Genomic DNA, 21,853 nt, shown 5'->3' on the forward strand with positions numbered 1-21,853 from the left:
CGGGAACCGCAGCGGGGGTGTCTGTGCCCCCCCCCGGTCCCTTGCGCGGGGTGGGCTGCGCGCTCAGGGGAGGTGCCCTGCCCACCGCGTTAGTCCCTTCCCTGCCCGCCTGCGCTCCAGGGGGCTGTAATCCCATCAAAGGGCCGGTCCCAGCCTCCTCCCTCCTGCGCGTGTGACAAGCCCCGCTGCTCGCCGCCAGCCCCACTCGCTGTCTGGTTGCTGCCGACTCCGGACGGCGGCTGCTCCCCCCCGGGCCCCAGCCGAGCGGCTGCGGAGCAGTTCGCACCCTCCCCGGCCGCCTCGCGGTCCGCTGCCCCCCGCACGCCCAACTTCCCCAAACTTCTCTGTTTTGGGGTGGGCTGAAGGCTGGCTCCGATGGATTTACAGAGCCCAGCCCGCTGCTGCCGCTGCTTCGCTCTGCTCTTGCTGGCCTCTTACATTGGGCACACAGCAGCTTCCAGGAGAAACATCCCCAGGAGGCAAGGTAAGAAACTCCCCCTTGTCAGGGGCGAGTAGGAAGGTTTCAGCTCGGAGACTATCCCGGGGGGAAGCCCACTCTCCAGACATGTCTGTGTCTGGAGAGTGGGTGGGTAGGTAAGTGGGAACGCAAATCTGTGCAGTCCCCCGGCACAGACAGGGTTAAATCCATATCACACATCTCCCCTGATGGGAAATCTGAGAGCTTTAGAATCCACTGTTTGTATTTCATTTCTTATTAGCTACAAAGAACTGTGTGAGTTGAGACAGTTTCCATCTGATCTCAATTACTGGGCACCGGGGGAGAAAACCCTCCAAAGGAGGACTAGAGCCCCTCCTTGTCTTTAAACGTCTATTATTTGATCCATATTGTCAAAAGGCTCTCCATTTCCTGTTGTTAAAAAATCAGAAGGGTGTTTTTTCCTCCTCTGTTTAGTTACTCCTGATGTTCTTAGATTTTTGGCGCATATGTTTTGGTCATTTGCAGCATCTCTTCCTGTTTGATCTGTCTGGCTTTCAAATAAAACCTTGGATTTCTTTAACTGTGTGTGATCCCGATGAAGTGAGCTGTAGCTCACGAAAGCTTATGCTCAAATAAATTTGTTAGTCTCTAAGGTGCCACAAGTACTCCTTTTCTTTTTGCATCTTTTAACAGCATTTTTTAGCTTTTTTAAAAGAGCTAATTAAGAAGTATTTAACTTGAAGTTTCTATCTGGTCTCAATAACTCTTTCTAAAGAGCAGTGCCTCTATAAAAAGGCAACATAAGTACAACAATTTTTTTTCTAAATGTTTTTTCTTTCATATCTGAGATGTTAAGTATTAAAGGAAAAAGTGAGGGCAAGGAAAGCAGTAATAAATATAAAACTGCTCTTAACTGGCTGCATCTTTTCTTCGTAAGTCTATTGTAAGGATTTAAAATTGTTTTAAAAATATTTATTTGGAATAGTAGATGTCTGTTTTGGGATTAATGATCTGTTTGTACAGTGGCAAAGATACCACTTTATTTCAGAGTTTACATTCTGACTCTCAAAGTGCCTTCAGAAATAATGTTTCTATAAGGAGGGAGACACTAACAGATGGAAAAATCTGTTAGCATGAAAACAAAATAATGGTCCCAGTCGTGTTCCCACTGAAGTCAGTAGGAGTTTGTCCTTCTCATATGGCTGCTTAACGTTATAGTTTCATGATGCGTCCATTTGAAAATTAACTTGTGTCTCAGTAAAGATGGACCTGCTTCACACTCTGCTTTTGATTATTGTCTGACTGCTCCTTGTCTTGAAGTGGAGGGATATCAGCTTAACAAACAGTATTCTTGGGATACACATTGTTTCATTTCATTCATTCTGAACATAGCACAAGTGCATGCAAATATAGTATTACATTGTCTCTTTTTGTGGGAAAAGTATCTTCAGCTCTCTATGCATTATCCAGGTAGGCTACTAGAATTATCAAATACGTCTTTGCATAAATTTAAACATGATAGCCCTTCTTATTTTTAAATTTTAAATGTGTCCTCTTACGTAAATTGTAGTTGTGACTGAAATACTAAGTGCAATATTTCCTATTTAGCCCCCCAATACACTGTCCAAATTCTTCCAACATATATTTTACCAATATGTACTTTCCCCAGTGTTTTATTTTCTGATCTTTGCTGATTGGCTAGGGATTTGTGTGTGCAAAGAAGACAAAGGGCCTCATTCTGATCTAGGGTGACCAGATGTTCCAATTTTATAGGGACAGTCTTAATATTTGGGGTTTTGTCTTATTTAGATGCTTATTACCCCCCACCCCTTGTCCCAATTTTTCCACACTTGCTATCTGGTCACCCTATTCTGATCTCATATACATGAATGCACATTAGAGGAAACTCCACTGAAATCAGTGGAGTTATACGATCAGAATCTGCCCCATTCTCTCTTTTTCCTTCTAATACAGCCTGCTTCTCCTAGCTGATTCACTGAGGTTCCAGTTCAAGAACCAAGACCTGCTGCCACTGAAATTACTGACAAAATTCTACTGGCCTCCATTCAGAGGAGGATCTGGCCCATAATTTGTGGCATTGCAGTGAACACAGGTAACACTCAGGTGAGGCTCCCAGTCAGTAGGAGGCTTACCTGCATAGTGACTGCAGGATTGGCCAGAGTATTTCTGATAGCAGAATTACTCCCAGGGCAGTGGATTATGCAATGCCAGAGGACTGGCACATCAGTGAAAGAAAATGGACAGGAGGAGGCAGACAGTCATTGCATCAGTATGTAATTGCAACGTTTTTGAAAAGCATATTTTTGTACAGTTCATTGGACCATGACATGGAGCACGTTAAGTTAGAGCAAAGACTCCCTTCGTCCCCTACATACGCTACCTTTGATCTGCAGTTGAGCTCCGACTGACGTCAATGGGATTTTTGCATGCGGATCAAGGGCACTATATGATCCTTGGTATTTAAAAGTTAGAGGTCTAGATACTGACCAAATATTTATACCCCATGCAAATCACATTGTTTTCAGTTCCCTGTTGCACTCAATAGAAATGTAAAATACAAAGATGAGGCACAAGAATGGTAAAGTCACTAGGTTTGCCAATTTGCTAATTGTATTTGCATAATTTATAAGACAGTAGTGATTATAGGAAATACTGCTGGCTGAGACAAGGAGTTCCAAAACATTGAGCCATATCCTGGTCCCTCTAAAGTCAGTGTAAGTTTTCTCATTGACTTTGTTTGGATCGGGATTGTAGGTCTAGTGAATCAGATTAATTGAAAATTTGACAAACTCTATATATTTTCCTTGGTAGTATACAATATTTGTAGGATTGGATCCTTAGTTTTTATATATATTCCACAGTTTTCTTTTTTAGTTTTCACAGTTAATTTAAAATTAATCACATCTTTGTCACTCGCTGTTGTGAGAAATGCCAGTATAGTTGGAAACATAATACATAAATACAACCCGAGCTTAAGGTCTTTATTTGACAGATGGCTAATTTTACTGGTCTGACCTTACCTCTTAGGGATCTAGTCCCGTGATCCTTGGTTAGCACAATAGCTGCCACTAAGCATTGGAGTAAATTAGATGGACAGTGGTTGCATTCAAAAAATTAAATGTGCAGTAACATTGCCACTTCTAAAGTTTACATATGCAAATGTGGCTGTATCTGTGAAGGTATCACTTAGTGGTAGTCTTTTTGTGTCCCTCAATCTTAGGTTAACACACAAGAGAACAACTGACCTAACGGAAATGTATTGATAGGCGTTCAACTAAAGTAGCTTTAATCATGGAAAAAGAAAAACTTATAATTCCTCTGCAATTTCATTTTTTCTACCTTAAAGTGGTCCTTTTTCATGTCCAAAATGATTTGTTTTCTTGCTTCTCCATTATACAAACAGATGCCACTTATTTGTGGCAACAATTTTACAACACCTGTGCAGGCATTTGAAAACCCACATTGCCACAAGAGTTAGAGAAGGAAATCCCCTGGGGAGTTCGTCTGCAGAAGTATGTGATTTAAATCCTACCTACATGCTGCCAAAGACTATTGGAACTGTACGTTTCCAAGAAGCCTTAGACTGAGTCCATGCTGTGAAATGCCATTTTCAATCCACTGAGAACAGGTATAGTTCTAGGTAACATGCAGCTCTGCTTCAGTCCTGCTGTTTATCATATGTTGGAAGGTTAACAATGAAAGACAACTATCATTTACTCTTACATCAAAAAGTAGCGGGTGATGAAGAGATAAGATAGTAAAAAGGGTTTTTTTCTTTGCCCTTTTAATGCCAATCGAAAATGGGACTTGTACAAGAATTGTATCTGAGATACAACCAAAAAGGTCACACTGCGAGAGAAGTGATAAAACCAGTTCATTTTCAATGATGAGATCTGACTGAGAGGTCTTGAGGGTCAAAAGAAGAAAGGTAGTCAAACTCTCCTCAGTTTTTCAAAGTTTTCATTCCGAGTCTCGTTGACAAAGATCAATTTTGTAATCCCCAGAAAGTGACAGAGAGAAATCTGTTTGTGAAGTTAAAAGTAAAAGAAACAATAAAAATGCTACAACTACAGCTTACTAAATGAAACTTCAGGAATGAAAACCCTTGTGGTCAAATTCAAAACATCCTGATGAGTGCAAAACTTCTTTGCACGTGTTTTACAGTAACATTATATATTTATTATGCAAGAGGAAATGGAACATCAGGCACATTCTAAAATAGGTTAAAATGAAGCGAGAGCCAGCGTGTGACAATAAACTGAATAGCCTGGAGTTCCCAAAAGTCTTGCAATTTTATGTTATTTCAAATGTCTCTCTAAAGACCAACGCGGCTGCAGCAACACATCATACATCTCCCTAAAGCTGTCGCTAGTGTTTAACATTCAAACTGTTTTCTTGCTTTTGCTTTATTCATGTTCATATGTTTTTGCTCTGTGTTCTACTTTTATTCCCACTTTCAGTGGACTGGTTGCTAAAAGAGCTTAATCATGCCTTACTCCATGGTATAGTAGTAAAAATAATATAATGGATCTTAATGGTAATCTAGTTGCATGGAGGGAAGAACAGACCCCTTAGGTTGATGTTTGTGGCATTAATATGAATAATAATAATATACTGTGTTACTACCTTTTTGTATACCACAATATAAAATAGAAGTCAAAAGCCTGTACTTTATAAGGCTATTGAGTAGGGCGGAACACAGAAGATAAGATTTGTATTCATTTCTGATGCTTTGGGATCAATTTTCAATTTTGATTACAAATAAATACAAATATTGGACTTGAATCTCCTGATGAACACTAATTTTTCATTGGTGTATTCCATTGGCTTCACCGCTATGAATGACAAGAGACACAGCTCCATAGCTCCTATGGAACAGATTTCCAAATTTTTCCACCATCAGGGCCAGATTTTCAGAAGCTAGCTCCCAGGTAGGCACTAAAATAAGTGGCCAGACTTTACAAAGACCTGAGTGTGGACTAGCTGAGTTCTTTATAAAATATGACCACAACAGAAGCTTCTAGGTGGTAAGCACTTTTGAAAATCTGGCTTTTTAGATGTCTAAATAGGATCTGAACCATTTTGAAAATTTGTCTCTATCTGTGTAGATAGTTTTGTTTTCTTTGGAAAGGAAATTGCTTTCTGTTATATTTTTTTAAAATATTTTGGACTCTACTGGACAACATTATAGCCTGAGAAGCCCCAGGCTGGCAGGAACCCTGAGCTACCTGTACATCCCGCCCCCTTGCCGCTAGAGGAGCCCTGGGCCGGCCGGGCCCAAGCAGCCCCAGCCCAGCGTTCCACAGCAGCAGCTCCAGCTAGGGAAGGCGGAGCCTACCCACTGCCTATGGAAGTGAATAAACCTACCCCACCCATCCAGCAATCACAACATTCCTCTTTTAAAAAAAAACGGGGGGGTGGAAGCTGCCGGTTGATCTCCCCCTCACCCACCCAAATGCTCTACAAAGGTTCCACATACACGTTTTTTCAGAGGACTCTCCCCTAGACTGTCAGGATTTGGGAGTCTGTCCAAGACATACAGGATTTTTGAAGGCATTTCCAGAAAAGAATTGGTGTGGGGACTCCCTTCAGCTCCCTGGAATTTTAAGTTAGCTTAATGTGAACAGAATAGTCTGGTTCCCAACAATGCTCTGAAGAGGAAGGATAGTCTTGGAATTAAGGCATTAGCATGGGTCTTGGGAAATATTTGTTAACTTCCTGATGCTGCCACAGACTTCCTCTTTGACCTGAGGGAAATCACTTAATATCTCTGTGCCTCGGTTTCCCATCTGAAAAATGAGGATAGCGGTACTTTCTTACTCCACCCTTTTTCTGTCTTGCCTCATTAGATTATAAACTGTTCATAGGACAGCTTGTTTCTTAGTATATGCTTCTGCAATGCCTAGCACAAGGCGACCCCGATCTCAGTTAGGGCTTGTAGGCAGTACCATAATACAGACAATAATAATGCTTGAAGGTCTCCTTGTCCTCCAAGGCTTCCCTGAGAAATGCTCTGCACTTACAGCAGTGCCACTGTAGCATTTCAAGTGTACACAAGCCCTGAGATAAAATACTAGGGGAGCTCAGAAGAATTATTTCCTGGATCAATCTTGCTTTAGGACTCAATCTTACAAACAGTTACACCTGTAAGGAACCTTATACATATGAGCAGCCCCTTTGATTTTTAATAGGACTATTCAAGTGAGTAAAATTGCTTGTGTAGCTGTTTGCAGGATTGGACCCCAAAGCAAGACTGATTTGGCCTTTTCACATTATTTCTATCACTGAGTAATTGAAATACTAATGTGAAAAGACCACCCATAAATTTACTCATATGAGCTCCATTTAAAATCAAAAGGGTTACTCATGTAACTAAAGTTACTTACATGAGTAAGTCTTTGCAGGAATGTGCCCTTCATTTGGTGTGTGTGTATATATATTCAGCTAATGTTATAGAAAAAGTTAGTTTAAGCATTAAAGAATACATGAGTCAATGTAATTATGCTGAGCTGAAGCATTTGCCAAAAAGTATGTAAACATCAACCAGTGTTGTGCGATCATCTAATGAAAAGTGTGGACATAAGAGGGGCAGAGTTATGTTTGTGTGATCTTAATTCCAAATTCCCTGATTTGTTTGGAAAAAAAATCCATCTGGGAAACTTATTCACGTGAGTAGTCCTGATTCCAGTAAGCAAGCCCGCTGAAGTCAAAGAAAATACTCATCTGAATAAGTGTCCAGGATTGGGCGCACCGAGTATCATTTTTTCCTTTAATTTTTTTGTAAGGAATATAATATATTATATTACACAATATAAAAGGGAAAAACATAGTTAGTTAGTTGCTCATTTAAAAAAAAACCACCTGTGTTTGTTTGACTGTCCAAACTAATGAAAAAAGCTGAATATTATTTCTTTGAACTTTACAAAAAAACATTTACCTCTGGGATGAAATGCATGGGAAACTTCATTCCCAAAAGTAATTGCTTCAGAAAGGAATAAGCCACTGAAAATAAGGGCTTAGAATAAAAATGCCATTTCGACCATAACTAGAACAAAAACAGTTAATGATGCACTCTGTAGTAATCCATAAAATCACCAAGCCTGATGTGTATTGTGTAGAATACATACAGTGAGTGTCCCCGTCGTGACGCATGTGAGAGTGCCATTGAGTTCAATGCAATACATCCATGAGTAAGGATCACTCGTGAATAAAAGTTTGCAGGTCCTAGGTCCTGAATGAAGGATTATCCTTCCTTGTGAGGAATCTGTTCCAGTAAGATACTGATCCAGGAGCTCTATACCCAAAAGCAATATAGCAACTTATCAGGTCAAAGGAGAAACTTTTTTTTCTATTGTCTGTGTAGTGTGATATTCAAAAGATACAGGCATAGCAAACACTCCTTTCTTCCTAGGAGATCGCTCATCCAAATGTTACCAGAAGCCACCCTGTCTAGCTTTCAAACCTGGATAAAATCAACCATATTAAAAACAGAACAGACTTGCTCATTCAAGCACCCAGCTACTCTCAACTTTCTGACAGGTTTCAGAGTAGCAGCCGTGTTAGTCTGTATCCTCAAAAAGAACAGGAGGACTTGTGGCACCTTAGAGACTAACCAATTTATTTGAGCATAAGCTTTCATGAGCTACAGCTCACTTCATCGGATGCATGCAGTGGAAAATACAGTGGGGAGATTTTATATACACAGAGAACATGAAACAATGCCACTACATGCATCCGATGAAGTGGGCTGTAGCCCATGAAAGCTGTTGCGCAAATAAATTTGTTAGTCTCTAAGGTACCACAAGTCCTCCTGTTCTTTTCTCAACTTCCTGTGACTCTCAGATATTGTGGTGATAAGCGCCTTATAAAACCCTAGGATAAAAAGATAGATAACCTCTTTTGGTTCATGATGCAATTACATGTCTGGTTTATCATTATTTGAGTTTGCTTTACAGGTAATATAGCTCATAAATCGCTGTTCAGGTGACGATGACAAGCGGAGAAGGGTTATTCTCATGAAAAAAAGGCTGAGCCGCGCTCAGTCTGACTAACAGTGTCCAAGCTCGTAGCGGGTCTGGAGACTGGCATATCAAACCCAGACAGAGTCTCACGTCTGAAAAAATTCCAGGTCCAAATTAGCTCTCATGCCTCTCTTGATTTTCAGAGTCATTTAAAATTACTGGCACCTGTGAGAATGATCATGCAATCAAATTCACATCTGTGAACATTTAGAACATCGCAGTTTGATGTCTTTCTACAATTAGTGGAAATGAACACACTGTAAATGTTCAGCATGCTGTTTTCAAATACCGAAGACACTTCGTTTCTTCTGACGTGTCAATGGCATTAGTCCAAGTGTAACCCTTCTGCCAGGTGGTGCCGGCAGCAGCCAGTACTAGGTTCAATATCTAGGGGTTCCTTTTCAAAAACACAGCACAGAACTGGCTTGAGCCCCCACCTAGTAACCTGGGGAAATTACACACCACCCCTGGGCACCTCTGAAAGGCAATACTTCCCTTCTCATAAGCACAGCGTCTGAGTGTAGAAAATAAACTTTTAATGAAAGGAGGGAAGTCACCCAACATTAATTAGGGAAAATGCCACAAGCAGGATTCATAATCATAAAACTGTCAGCAGGACACCCACCCCAGAGTGCGTGGGGCAGGGCCTTCTGCCTCATGTTCTTGGGTTCTACAACCAAAAGTTCCTTTTCTGTGCCCCTTTCTATTCCCTCACCACACCCCACTCATAGCGGTTGTCCTTGGTCAGTGAGGACCCAGGGTTCAGAGGTGCCTCTGTGTGAGTTCACCTCCCACCCAGGAAGAAGGCACCTTGCTTGCTCCACCATCTGAGCACTTGCTCTGGCTGGCCACGCCGCCAGCCGTGGTTCCTCTCTGGCGACCGCCCTGCCAGCTTCTCGTTCTGTTCCGCTTGCCAGTCACCTTCTGCCACCTGTCTCTCTGCTGTGACCTCTGTAGGTCAGTCTCTTGAGGTTTCACCCAGTCCTTTGTGATTTTCAGGTCTTAGGCTGGGCAGAAAAGCTGTCCCACCACAAGTGATTGTCAGCTCTTTTGAGCACTTAGAATAACAAAAGGCTCCTAATGAAGCCTATTTGGCTCTATCTTTGAACAGTGAGGAGGAACAGGTTAAACCAGACCGGGGACCTTTAGGGAGAGTCTGTTCCTCCTGGCTGGGACACCTGTCCCCACCCCTCTTACTTTCACAGGGGTCTGGCATTTGAGCCCCTGGCTTAACTAGGTTCTTTCAGCTTAGGATGACCCGCTCAATCGGGAAAGTTAAAGCACAGTTCTGCTCCTCTTTATTCATACACCAAAGACAACAACATTGATAACAGCATTTCATTACCCTTGCATTCAGTACTAAAGGGATTTGTAACCCAACACCAGCCAAAGTTGATCACTTTGAGCAACATTGCTCTATCTGCTGGATATTTAGGCAGAGTGGGTGTATTCATGTAAATACAATTTGCTCCTGAAGTCTCTCCCCATCCCAGCTAGCTGTCAGGGGAGAACTCATTCAGACCCTGCTTACACAAATATAAAATTTGAAAACAAAGCTGGTTTTGAATTAGCTGAGCTCAAAAATCATCTGAAAAAATCCTTATTATTAGGGTTGCCACTTACCTGGGAGGCAGTGACCATGAGATGGTCGAGTTCAGGATCCTTGACACAAGGAAGAAAGGAGAGCAGCAGAATACGGACCCTGGACTTCAGAAAAGCAGACTTTGATGCCCTCAGGGAACTGATAGGCAGGATCCCCTGGGAGAATAACATGAAGGGGAAAGGAGTCCAGGAGAGCTGGCGGTATTTTAAAGAATCCTGATTGAGGTTGCAGGAACAAACCATCCCGATGTGTAGAAAGAATAGTAAATATGGCAGGCGACCAGCTTGGCTTAACAGTGAAATCCTTGCTGATCTTAAACACAAAAAAGAAGCTTACAAGAAGTGGAAGCTTGGACAAATGACCAGGGATGAGTATAAAAATATTGCTCAGGCATGCAGGAGTGAAATCAGGAAGGCCAAATCAAACTTGGAGTTGCAGCTAGCAAGGGAATGTTAAGAGTAACAAGAAGGGTTGTCATAAATATAAAGGGAAGGATAAACCCCTTTAAAATCCCTCCTGGCCAGAGGAAAAATCCTCTTACCTGTAAAAGGTTAAGAAGCTAAAGGTAACCTCGGTGGCATCTGACCAAAATGACCAATGAGGAGACAAGATACTTTCAAAAGCTGGGAGGAGGGAGAAAAACAAAGGGTCTGTGTCTGTCTGTATGATGCTTTTGCTGGGGACAGAACAGGAATGGAGTCTTAGAACTTAGTAAGTAATCTAGCTAGGTATGCGTTAGATTTTGATTTCTTTAAATGGCTGAGAAAATAGCTGTGCTGAATAGAATGAATATTCCTGTCTGTGTGTCTTTTTTGTAACTTAAGGTTTTGCCTAGAGGGATTCTCTATGTTTTGAATCTAATTACCCTGTAAGGTATCTACCATCCTGATTTTACAGAGGTGATTCCTTTACTTCTATTACAAATCTTCTTGTAAGAAAACTGAATGCTTTTTCATTGTTCTAAGATCCAAGGGTTTGGGTCTGTGGTCACCTATGCAGATTGGTGAGGATTTTTACCAAACCTTCCCCAGGAAGTGGGGTGCAAGGGTTGGGAGGATTTTGGGGGGAAAGACGTGTCCAAACTACGTTTCCCAGTAAACCCAGATAAAGTTTGGTGGTGGCAGTGTAAATCCAAGGGTAAAATAATGTTGTACCTTGGGGAAGTTTTAACCTAAGCTGGTAAAAGTAAGCTTAGGAGGTTTTCATGCAGATTCCCACATCTGTACCCTAGAGTTCAGAGTGGGGAAGGAACCTTGACAAGGGTTTCTACAGGAATGTTAGCAACACAAAGAAGGTCAGAGAAAGTGTGGGACCCTTACTGAATGGGGGAGGCAACCTAGTGACAGAGGATGTGGAAAAAGCTAATGTACTCAATGCTTTTTTCACCTCTGTCTTCACGAACAAGATCAGCTCCCAGACTACTGCATTGGGCAGCACAATATGGGGAGGAGGTGACCAACCCTCTATGGAGAAAGAAGTGGTTCAGAACTATTTAGAAAAGCTGGATGAGCACAAGTCCATGGGGCTGCACTGCATCCGAGAGTGCTAAAGGAGTTGGCAGATGTGATTGCAGAGCCATTGGCCATTATCTTTGAAAACTCATGGTGATCGGGCGAGGTCCTGGATGACTGGAAAAAGGCTAATGTAGTGCCCATCTTTAAAAAAGGGAAGAAGGAGGATCCGGGGAACTACAGGCCAATCAGCCTCACCTCAGTCCCTGGAAAAATCATGAAGCAGGTCCTCAGCTAATCAATTTTGAAGCACTTAGAGGAGAGGAAAGTGATCAGGAACAGTCAGCATGGATTCACCAAGGGCAAGTCATGCCTGACTAATCTAATTGCCTTCTATGATGAGATAACTGGCTCTGTGGATGAGGGGAAAGCAGTGGATGTGTTGTTACTTGATTTTAGAAAAGCTTTTGACACGGTCTCCCACAGTATTCTTGCAGCAAGTTAAAAAATTATGGTCTGGATGAATGGACTATAAGGTGGATAGAAAGCTGTCTAGATTGTCGGGCTCAACGGGTAGTGATCAATGGCTCCATGTCTAGTTGGCAGCCGGTATCAAGCGGAGTGCCCCAAGGGTCGGTCCTGGGGCCAGTTTTGTTCAATATCTTCATTAATGATCTGGAGGATGGCATGGATTGCACCCTCAGCAAGTTTGCAGATGACACTAAACTGGGAGGAGTGGTAGATACACTGGAGTGTAGGGATAGGATACAGAGGGACTTAGACATATTAGAGGACTGGGCCAAAAGAAATCTGATGAGGTTCAACAAGGACAAGTGCAGAGTCCTGCACTTAGGAAGGAAGAATCCTATGCACTGCTACAGACTAGGGACCGAGCAGCTAGGCAGCAGTTCTGCAGAAAAGGACCTAGGGGTTATGGTGGACGAGATGCTGGATATGAGTCAACAGTGTGCCCTTGTTGCCATGAAGGCTAACGGCATTTTGGGCTGTATAAGTAGGAGCATTGCCAGCAGATTGAGGGACGTGATCATTCCCCTCTATTTGGTATTGATGAGTTCTCATCTGGAGTACTGTGTCCAGTTTTGGGCTCCACACTACAAGAAGGATGTGGAAAAATTGGAAAGAGTCCAGTGGAGGATAACAAAAATGATTAGGGGTCTGGAGCACATGACTTATGAGGAGAGGCTGAGGGAACTGGGATTATTTAGTCTGCAGAAGAGAAGAATGAGGGGGGATTTGATAGCTGCTTTCAACTATCTGAAAGGGGGTTCCAAAGAGGATGGATCTAGACTGTTCTCAGTGGTACCAGATGCTAGAACAAGGAGTAATGGTCTCAAGTTGCAGTGGGGGAGGTTTAGGTTGGATATTAGGAAAAACTTTTTCACTAGGAGGGTGGTGAAGCACTGGAATAGGTTACCTAGGGAGGTGGTGGAATCTCCTTCCTTAGAAGTTTTTAAGGTCAGGCTTGACAAAGCCCTGGCTGGGATGATTTAGTTGGTGTTGGTCCTGCTTTGAGCAGGGGGTTGGACTAGATGACCTCCTGAGGTCCCTTCCAACCCTGATATTCTATGATTCTATGATTTCAGGTTCCCAAAAAGAGAACACTGCTGGGACGGGGGGAGCTGGAAGTGGGGGAGCTGGAGGGAGGGGTACAGTTAGAGGATGCTGGAGAGGCTATTTGGGGGGCATGGACGGGATATTTGTGTACTTGGAGGGAGCACCTGGGGGGTGCTGGATGGGGTACCTGGAGGCTGTTGGAGCGGGTACGTGAGGCCTCACTCTCGAGGTGGGGGGCAGTGTCGCTCCATGTCATGGAGGCAGGGTGGCTGTGAAAGCTCAGGACGCGGCACCAGCCATTCTGTCAATGCCTCCCTGCACAACCCCTCCCCAAGGCTGGGAGCCAGGGCCTGAGTGGGCTGGATCTGGCAGCTGTGGCTACAGGAAAGGGACCGATCAGCTGGGGGTGGACCAATTCGGGGTTCAGGGACAGCTCTCTCTGATCTGCAATGTCTGCTCTGCAAAAATCCTGGACATTGCCTCTTATTTGTAAAATCTGCCTGGACAGAAAATGGAGCATCAAAAAAGAGGAAATGTCTGGGAAAAACCCGGACATATGGTAACCCTACTTATTATTATATTTTAAAACCTTTTAAAGAGTTATTTCATAGAATCATAGAATATCAGGGTTGGAAGGGACCTCAGGAGGTCATCTAGTCCAAACCCCTGCTCAAAGCAGGACCAATCCCCAATTAAATCATCCCAGCCAGGGCTTTATCAAGCCTGACCTTAAAAACTTCTAAGGAAGGAGATTCTACCACCTTCCTAGGTAACTCATTCCAGTGTTTCACCACCCTCCTAGGGAAAAAGTTTTTCCTAATATCCAACCTAAACCTCCCCCACTGCAACTTGAGACCATTACTCCTTGTCCTGTCCTCTTCTACCACTGAGAATAGTCTAGAACCATCCTCTCTGGAACCACCTCTCAGGTAGTTGAAAGCAGCTATCAAATCCCCCCTCATTCTTCTCTTCCGCAGACTAAACAATCCCAGTTCCCTCAGCCTCTCCTCATAAGTCATGTGTTCCAGACCCCTAATCATTTTTGTTGCCCTTCGCTGGACTCTCTCCAATTTTTCCACATCCTTCTTGTAGTGTGGAGCCCAAAACTGGACACAGTACTCCAGATGAGGCCTCACCAATGTCGAATAGAGGGGAACAATCATGTGGCGGGGTGGGAGAGGAAGAGAAGAAGAATTTTTGAGAATTTCCCCAGAATTAATTTCTGGGCTTAGGCCAAGCATAAGAAATTTTAATCTAAAAGGTCACTTCAGAAGAAAAAAAACACATAAACAAAACCAAAATACCATAATGGTTGAAAATAGGGGTTTAGGACCAAAACTTATTTGACTTCAGAGGGAGCTCTCTGCAGAGATCAGTGGCTAAAATTTGGTTCTTGGAATAGAAATTCTGTCTCTGGTTTCATGTACCACATGCTGTGTAATAACAGGAGAGGACTCCATGTGTATAAAAATAAACTCTTTATTAAGAAAACAATTTGTATAGGTGCTGCAAGTGCAGCATTTTAGCCATGTGCACACAGGCTGAATTCGTGGTGCTTTCTCCAAACTTTTTCCTCCTACAACCCGTGCTCCTCCCTCCAAGCTCCATGCAGGTTGCTACAGTCTCCAACTTAAACATAGTGTCATGGTAGCAACACTATAACATCATGAATTGCAATGTCAAGAACTGCAGCTCTCTCTCCATATGCGTCTCAGTGGATGTGACATGACACCCATGGATTATAACATTTAGCCATTTGTGACTTTGAGCTAGAGGACAAAGCTGCTCCAGTGATAATGAAAAAAGAAACTGGGAGAATGATAGGGGAAAACGCCTCACTGCTGGCAAAAGAAAGAGCTAGTATATGAGATTGGGTAGAGGAAAGAATGAAAACCTTTGTAGGAGCTGAGGATGAGGAGGAAGAGGGAACTGCACTGCCCAAGTGCTCAGACAAATGCATTCATAAAATGCAAAGCTGGAGAACAGAATCCCCAACTGCTTATGATTCATGGCTTCTGTAGTTATGGTGGGACAGTGGATGCAGCTGACATAAAGTTTTGGGCCAGTACGTCCTAACTCTGTGGACCCACTAGATGTGCCCTGGCCATCTGATAATCCCGCAGTCTGTATTCCTGCACAGATAGCCAGTGTGAAGTTTGCCTCTGTTCTGCCCAAATAGGTTCTTCACTGTCTAGACTCCCCCATGGTGTTTCCTTGGTGTGTTGGACCACGGTATGGGGAAGCAGGTGGAGCATGACCTTAGTGACAGCAGAGGACAGTGAAATTGATTCTTTTGCCCGTTGTACACAAAGGAGCTGTAGTCTGGGAAGAAATTAGTTTTCTACCTTTCAAAATGGATGTCCTGCATGGCCTTCCATGCCCTTTGGCAATCACTAGCCTTAGCTAAAATCTCAGTTGTGTTTGTGCCAATCTCCTCTTCTGTAATCAGTTTATGCTAAGTATGCAGTAGCATCTACCTGTGCCTCATTGTTAATGCTCAAAAGGGGTGGGATGGGTTTGTTAATGAAAGTAAGTAGGTTAGATTTCTTCACTTCTGCCAGAAGCACTAGTTACCTCAAATTTCTGGCTCTTGCTTGATTTTCAAATTTCTCTAGTCTCCGCGCTGCATTTTCACAGAATTCAGTTACACACACAGAAGAAGCTTAAGGCCTGAATTTTCAAAAGAGACTAGTGATTTTGGATGCCTCCATTTTTGGTGACACCTCAAAGGGGCCTGATTTGATTTGAGGCCTGAGACACCTCAAAGGGGGCAGGTACTCAACACTTTTTGAAAATCAGTCCCCTTCAGCCTGTCTCTAGTTGAATACCAAAAAGTGAGACAATCAAAATCACTAGTCACTTTTGAAAATTTACATGTCTTACAGCACTTTTTCTGTTACATAGTTTTCTTCAGGTCCCCACATGCTGCCTTCTGTTCTTTCCATCTGCTGATCTAGACAGCCCAACGAGATGGCTACAGCTCAGCTGTGCTCTCCACAGAGACGATGATGATATGCTTTGTGTCAGTTTTGGTCAGAATGAAGAGAAAGATGCTTTATGGTACACTGTCGTGGGGGTGAGGCTAAAGCTGAGGCCTGTGCCCAGACTTGTGATCTTAACAAGTCTGTATTTTCCTTAATGTAATTTCCTTTGGGGGACACTCAAATAGTTTGTTCAGTGTCCACTGACAATGAGGTTCAAAATGATTGGGTTTAGAGTACATAGAGGCTCTGAGAAGCCAAAATCTTATGGTTTTGAAGGAGAATTGGTACACACATTTGCTCCTTGTCACACACTAGACTCCACCCCCTCTAAATGTTAAACTTTGAGAGTGTGTGCATGAGAGAGAGAGTATTAAAATATATATGGACTTTGTGGTTTCCTTGCATGATAGCTTTCTGTTCATTTAGAGCAGGTTATGCATCTAAATGCTCAATATGAATGATATTTATGGTACTGAATTAAAATGTTTCCTAAAGAAGTGTAATTTGGGCCGAGAGTACAGTTAAATGTTAGGTTAACATAGCCATGGTGCTCCAGGATGTGAAAAATTCACACCCCTGAGCACCGTAGCAATGCGGACCTAACCCTTGGTGTAGAAACAGCTAGATCGATGGAAGAATGTTTCCGTCAACTAGCTACCTTTGCTTGCGGAGGAGGAGTTGCTACGGTGATGGAACTTCTCCCCCTTTTTTTTCGCTGTAGAAAGCATCTACACTGTGGAGCTACAAAGGCATAGCTATGGCTCTGCAGCTGTGCTGCTGTCGCACCATAGTGTAGACGTGGCCTTTGTATCTTGTCAGAGGAACACTTCTGAGAAAGAGAAGGTTTTGTAAGAGAGGATGGAAAGACATTGAGAGACAGCAAGGAGAACATTTTCCAAGTACTGGGCAACAATTTAGCCAGATGATTCTCACTGAAGCTTCATATAGCTTAATCCTGACAAATGTACTCCTAAATGATGACGATTGATGGGTAAAAGATTTTTAAGGTTATTTATTTAGAGTTATAACAATTACAGAGGCACCACACTCTCTCTATTACAAAGCTGTATTTTTGTCTTTGATTTCAGTAATATATACAAAGCCCATGAGAGTAGTTATCCTCACTGCCGTACCTGTGGCAGGAATACTCAGTCAATGTAGAAGTCTGACTATTACACATATTTTGTCACTTAATTTCAGAATAGTTATAACACACTTCACACTGTGTGTTGCCAGGGAATGGTGCACAAGAATCACATGCACTTTAAGCACGAGCTGGATGAAATCACACAAGTCTTCAGCATTCTGTCTCTGACAGTATTATGAGATACACCCACTATGTTATGTATCTTATTGCTTAATTATTTTCACTACAAAAATTCCATCAACTTGAAATAAACAAACATTTATTTCTACACCTTGGGCATCATCAGATATTTGCAGTGTCTGGAATGTCTGTTTCCAGCCAGTAGTGACAAATATTATGGTGATGGGTGCCCTGGATGTACCTTAGCTAGAAGGAGGAAAAGATTGCTCTCTGAGTGAAAACTCACCCTTACACCTATGTTTACTAGAGTTATTATAAAAGGATAATAGCAGGTAGTAAGTAGTTCAGTTTCAGAGAGGACATTCTTCTTTACCGGTTAAGACATAGAATCATAGAATATCAGGGTTGGAAGGGACCCCAGAAGGTCATCTAGTCCAACCCCCTGCTCGAAGCAGGACCAATTCCCAGTTAAATCATCCCAGCCAGGGCTTTGTCAAGCCTGACCTTAAAAACCTCTAAGGAAGGAGATTCTACCACCTCCCTAGGTAACGCATTCCAGTGTTTCACCACCCTCTTAGTGAAAAAGTTTTTCCTAATATCCAATCTAAACCTCCCCCATTGCAACTTGAGACCATTACTCCTCGTTCTGTCATCTGCTACCATTGAGAACAGTCTAGAGCCATCCTCTTTGGAACCCCCTTTCAGGTAGTTGAAAGCAGCTATCAAATCCCCCCTCATTCTTCTCTTCCGCAGACTAAACAATCCCAGCTCCCTCAGCCTCTCTTCATAAGTCATGTGCTCTAGACCCCTAATCATTTTTGTTGCCCTTCGCTGGACTCTCTCCAATTTATCCACATCCTTCTTGTAGTGTGGGGCCCAAAACTGGACACAGTACTCCAGATGAGGCCTCACCAGTGTCGAATAGAGGGGAACGATCACGTCCCTCGATCTGCTCGCTATGCCCCTATGCCCCTACTTATACATCCCAAAATGCCATTGGCCTTCTTGGCAACAAGGGCACACTGTTGACTCATATCCAGCTTCTCGTCCACTGTCACCCCTAGGTCCTTTTCTGCAGAACTGCTGCCTAGCCATTCGGTCCCTAGTCTGTAGCGGTGCATTGGATTCTTCCATCCTAAGTGCAGGACCCTGCACTTATCCTTATTGAACCTCATCAGATTTCTTTTGGCCCAATCCTCCAATTTGTCTAGGTCCTTCTGTATCCTATCCCTCCCCTCCAGCGTATCTACCACTCCTCCCAGTTTAGTATCATCCGCAAATTTGCTGAGAGTGCAATCCACACCATCCTCCAGATCATTTATGAAGATATTGAACAAAACCGGCCCCAGGACCGACCCCTGGGGCACACCACTTGACACCGGCTGCCAACTGGACATGGAGCCATTGATCACTACCCGTTGAGCCCGACAATCTAGCCAGCTTTCTACCCACCTTATAGTGCATTCATCCAGCCCATACTTCCTTAACTTGCTGACAAGAATACTGTGGGAGACCGTGTCAAAAGCTTTGCTAAAGTCAAGAAACAATACATCCACTGCTTTCCCTTCATCCACAGAACCAGTAATCCCATCATAAAAGGCGATTAGATTAGTCAGGCATGACCTTCCCTTGGTGAACCCATGCTGACTGTTCCTGATCACTTTCCTCTCATGTAAGTGCTTCAGGATTGATTCTTTGAGGACCTGCTCCATGATTTTTCCAGGGACTGAGGTGAGGCTGACTGGCCTGTAGTTCCCAGGATCCTCCTTCTTCCCTTTTTTAAAGATTGGCACTACATTAGCCTTTTTCCAGTCATCCAGTCATTCTGTAGTCATGACTGACTACAGCACATTTGTGACTGCCATTTGTTTTATACAGATGATATAACTTGTGTTATACAAAAAAAATGTTTGGCATGGTATGGTGGAAATACTTTGCTTTTGAAATACAAAGGAGCTTGATTCTGGCATGATCATAGAATACCAGGGTTGGAAGGGACCTCAGGAGGTCATCTAATCCAACCCCCTGCTCAAAGCAGGACCAATCCCCAATTTTTGCCCCAGATCCCAAATGGCCCCCTCAAGGATTGAACTCACAACCGTGGGTTTAGCAGGCCAATGCTCAAACCACTGAGCTATCCCTCCCCCTTGATGCTGAAGTCATGTTGTTTGAGGCAGTGGGAAGGCACACTGCCTGAGCAGGAGCTCCAGGCATTGTACCTAAAGCATGTACAGTTGTGCCCAGAAGTGCTGGTGGAGCGTGGCCACTGCACTTTCCTTGAAATGCATGCAGTGTCTGCTGCCTTCTGTACCCCAACAGCTTTGGTATCTGCCCACTTTAGAGAGGCTAGTGCTGGCAGTGATACTAGCCCTGCATTATCTTTGCATTCTCTAAGGGCAAGGACTCCTGTTGGGTTACACTGCTAGGCTCCAGTTCAGGAACGTGTCCCTGTGCAGGACACATGCCTAAGCATATTCTTGACTTTAAGACATGCTTAAATCTTATTGATGTCCGGTGCTTAAAGTTAAGCATGTATTTGAGTGTTTTCCTGAACTGGGACCCTAAACAGGGTGCCACAAGGGGTGGGATGCCATGGCAAAGTCAATACTGGGACACTGTGTCCACTTATTTTCAATGGGACTCATATTGTATTCTAGCTTAATTCTAGACCACAGCTCTCTTTTTTCCTTCTACATAGGCTATAAATGCCAGAGTGATATACACCTTACTTGTACCTGAGACAGATATTCTCTGCATAACATATACTACAAGAACATAATATTACCATTGTTGAGACCTTTTGGAATTCAGATGCAGTTGGATGGCTATTACCTCTAAATTAATTCCAATTAGGGTCCATCTACACTGCACAGGTCTTTTGGTGGCATGTGAGTACATACCCCTATGGTGTGGATATAAATAGCAGAACACGCTCTCTACTCGCTAAGCCGTGCCTGCCTGTCTACACTGCTATTTTGAGCAGTGTAGTATCTGGCTGCCTTCCTTCTACAGGAAAAGACTTGCCCAGTGGGGAAAGGCTCTGGTATGGGGGAGGCAGCAGGGAAAGGCTGCCAGCTCCTTGCTGCTGGAGCCCTTCCCCACTGAAGGGAAAGACTTTGGCAGTTCTCCACTGCTGGAGCCCTTTTTCCCCCTAGGGAAAGACTGCAGCTGCTCCCTGCTCCTGGAAAGACTCCTGCAGTGCGGAAGAGACTTCTGCAAGAGCCTTTCACTAATACGTGAAGGTGTGGGCACAGCCAGCTTTTCACTGCAGCATGTACCTACACGTACACTAAATGCCACTGCCAGTGGTATGTGGTGTAGATGTAGCCTGAGTTATTCTTCTCGAGGAAAATTCACCCATGTACAGAGAGCATATGCAAGACCCTCTGCATCACTTAAATCCTGCAGTGGTAGCGTAGAGCACCCATGCAGGACCCTGCATGCTGGGGGCTCTCAGGGAATGAACTATGTTATCTTCTCTTGTGTAGATCCTTTGAAGCAGGGCACAGAAGGGCAACAGCTGGTTTTCCAGAGTGTGAGTTGGAATAGCCAGGAAGAGAGGGACTGCATCAGATTGAGAGAGGAGCTGTAAATTCCATGTTCTTCACTCCTGCTCAGTTCCCCACACAATGCTTCAATTTCATCTTTTGTTCTTTTCATTAGTTACCCCACAGGCCCATCAGTGCATGTGCTGAAAAGAGAAGCTGTATAGTGCTTATCGTCATTTTCTGAATGCTTCAGATATAATAAAAATGGCAGCACTGGCGTCTCTTCAGTCACTGTTCTGCTGTGGTCCTGACACAGTCACCCTTCTCTGGTTGTGGTTGGGAGATTCCTGCTTTCTTACTCAATGCTGCTGAGCAGTGGTAGTTGGACCAAGCTTCAAAAAGATGAAAAGATGCCACATTTTTTTAATTTAAGACTTCCTGACCTTTGTTGGTTTGTCATGCCATCTACATCCCACAGCATTCTTTATTTAACCTAGTTCAGTCTGTAGAAATCAAATAAATAACAGTCTGACATTGTTTATTTTTGTCACAAATGATGGACCTTTTGCAGTTCACACTGAAATCAATTTGAGTTGTTTCCATTGATTTCAATGACACTGTGATCAGGCCTCATATTTTAATTTAGTACATCTATGGGTACTTTTATTATATGGATTTGAGTGCTAGTGACATCAGAAATGGACTGATTCTCAAAATATTATTTTAAAACTCGATTCTTTCCAGTAATCACCCATCACTACAGTAAAGTCTCTGGTCAGATTGTGGCTGGTCCAAGGGGAGGGAGGGTGCTGTTCATCTGCCATCCCTTTAGCTTCTGTGCAAGAGACAACCACAGCCTTAGCATATGTGTAGACTGCAATCAGAGGGCATGATTGCAGCTCAAGTAGATATATCTGAGCTAACTTTAATCTCAATAGCTGGGGTACCAGATTAGTGAAGCCACCGCAGTGCATGCCTCAGTGTGGGCTGGAGAGTCCCAGGTG

At 43.4% G+C, this 21,853-nt stretch overlaps 1 protein-coding gene across 1 annotated transcript in view; it reads left to right on the top strand.

Annotated features, from left to right (window-relative positions):
- Positions 1-337: 337 nt before the first annotated feature.
- Positions 338-21,853, top strand: part of EGFLAM (EGF like, fibronectin type III and laminin G domains) — a 127,588-nt gene continuing 106,072 nt past the window's right edge. The window contains exon 1 of the mRNA XM_074952493.1: positions 338-484. Coding sequence (XP_074808594.1) covers positions 376-484 — 109 coding nt within the window. The 5' untranslated portion in view covers positions 338-375. The remainder of the gene's footprint in view (positions 485-21,853) is intronic.

The sequence above is a fragment of the Natator depressus genome, chromosome 5 (genome assembly GCF_965152275.1).
Source record: "Natator depressus isolate rNatDep1 chromosome 5, rNatDep2.hap1, whole genome shotgun sequence".
In the NCBI taxonomy this organism is placed as follows: domain Eukaryota; kingdom Metazoa; phylum Chordata; order Testudines; family Cheloniidae; genus Natator; species Natator depressus.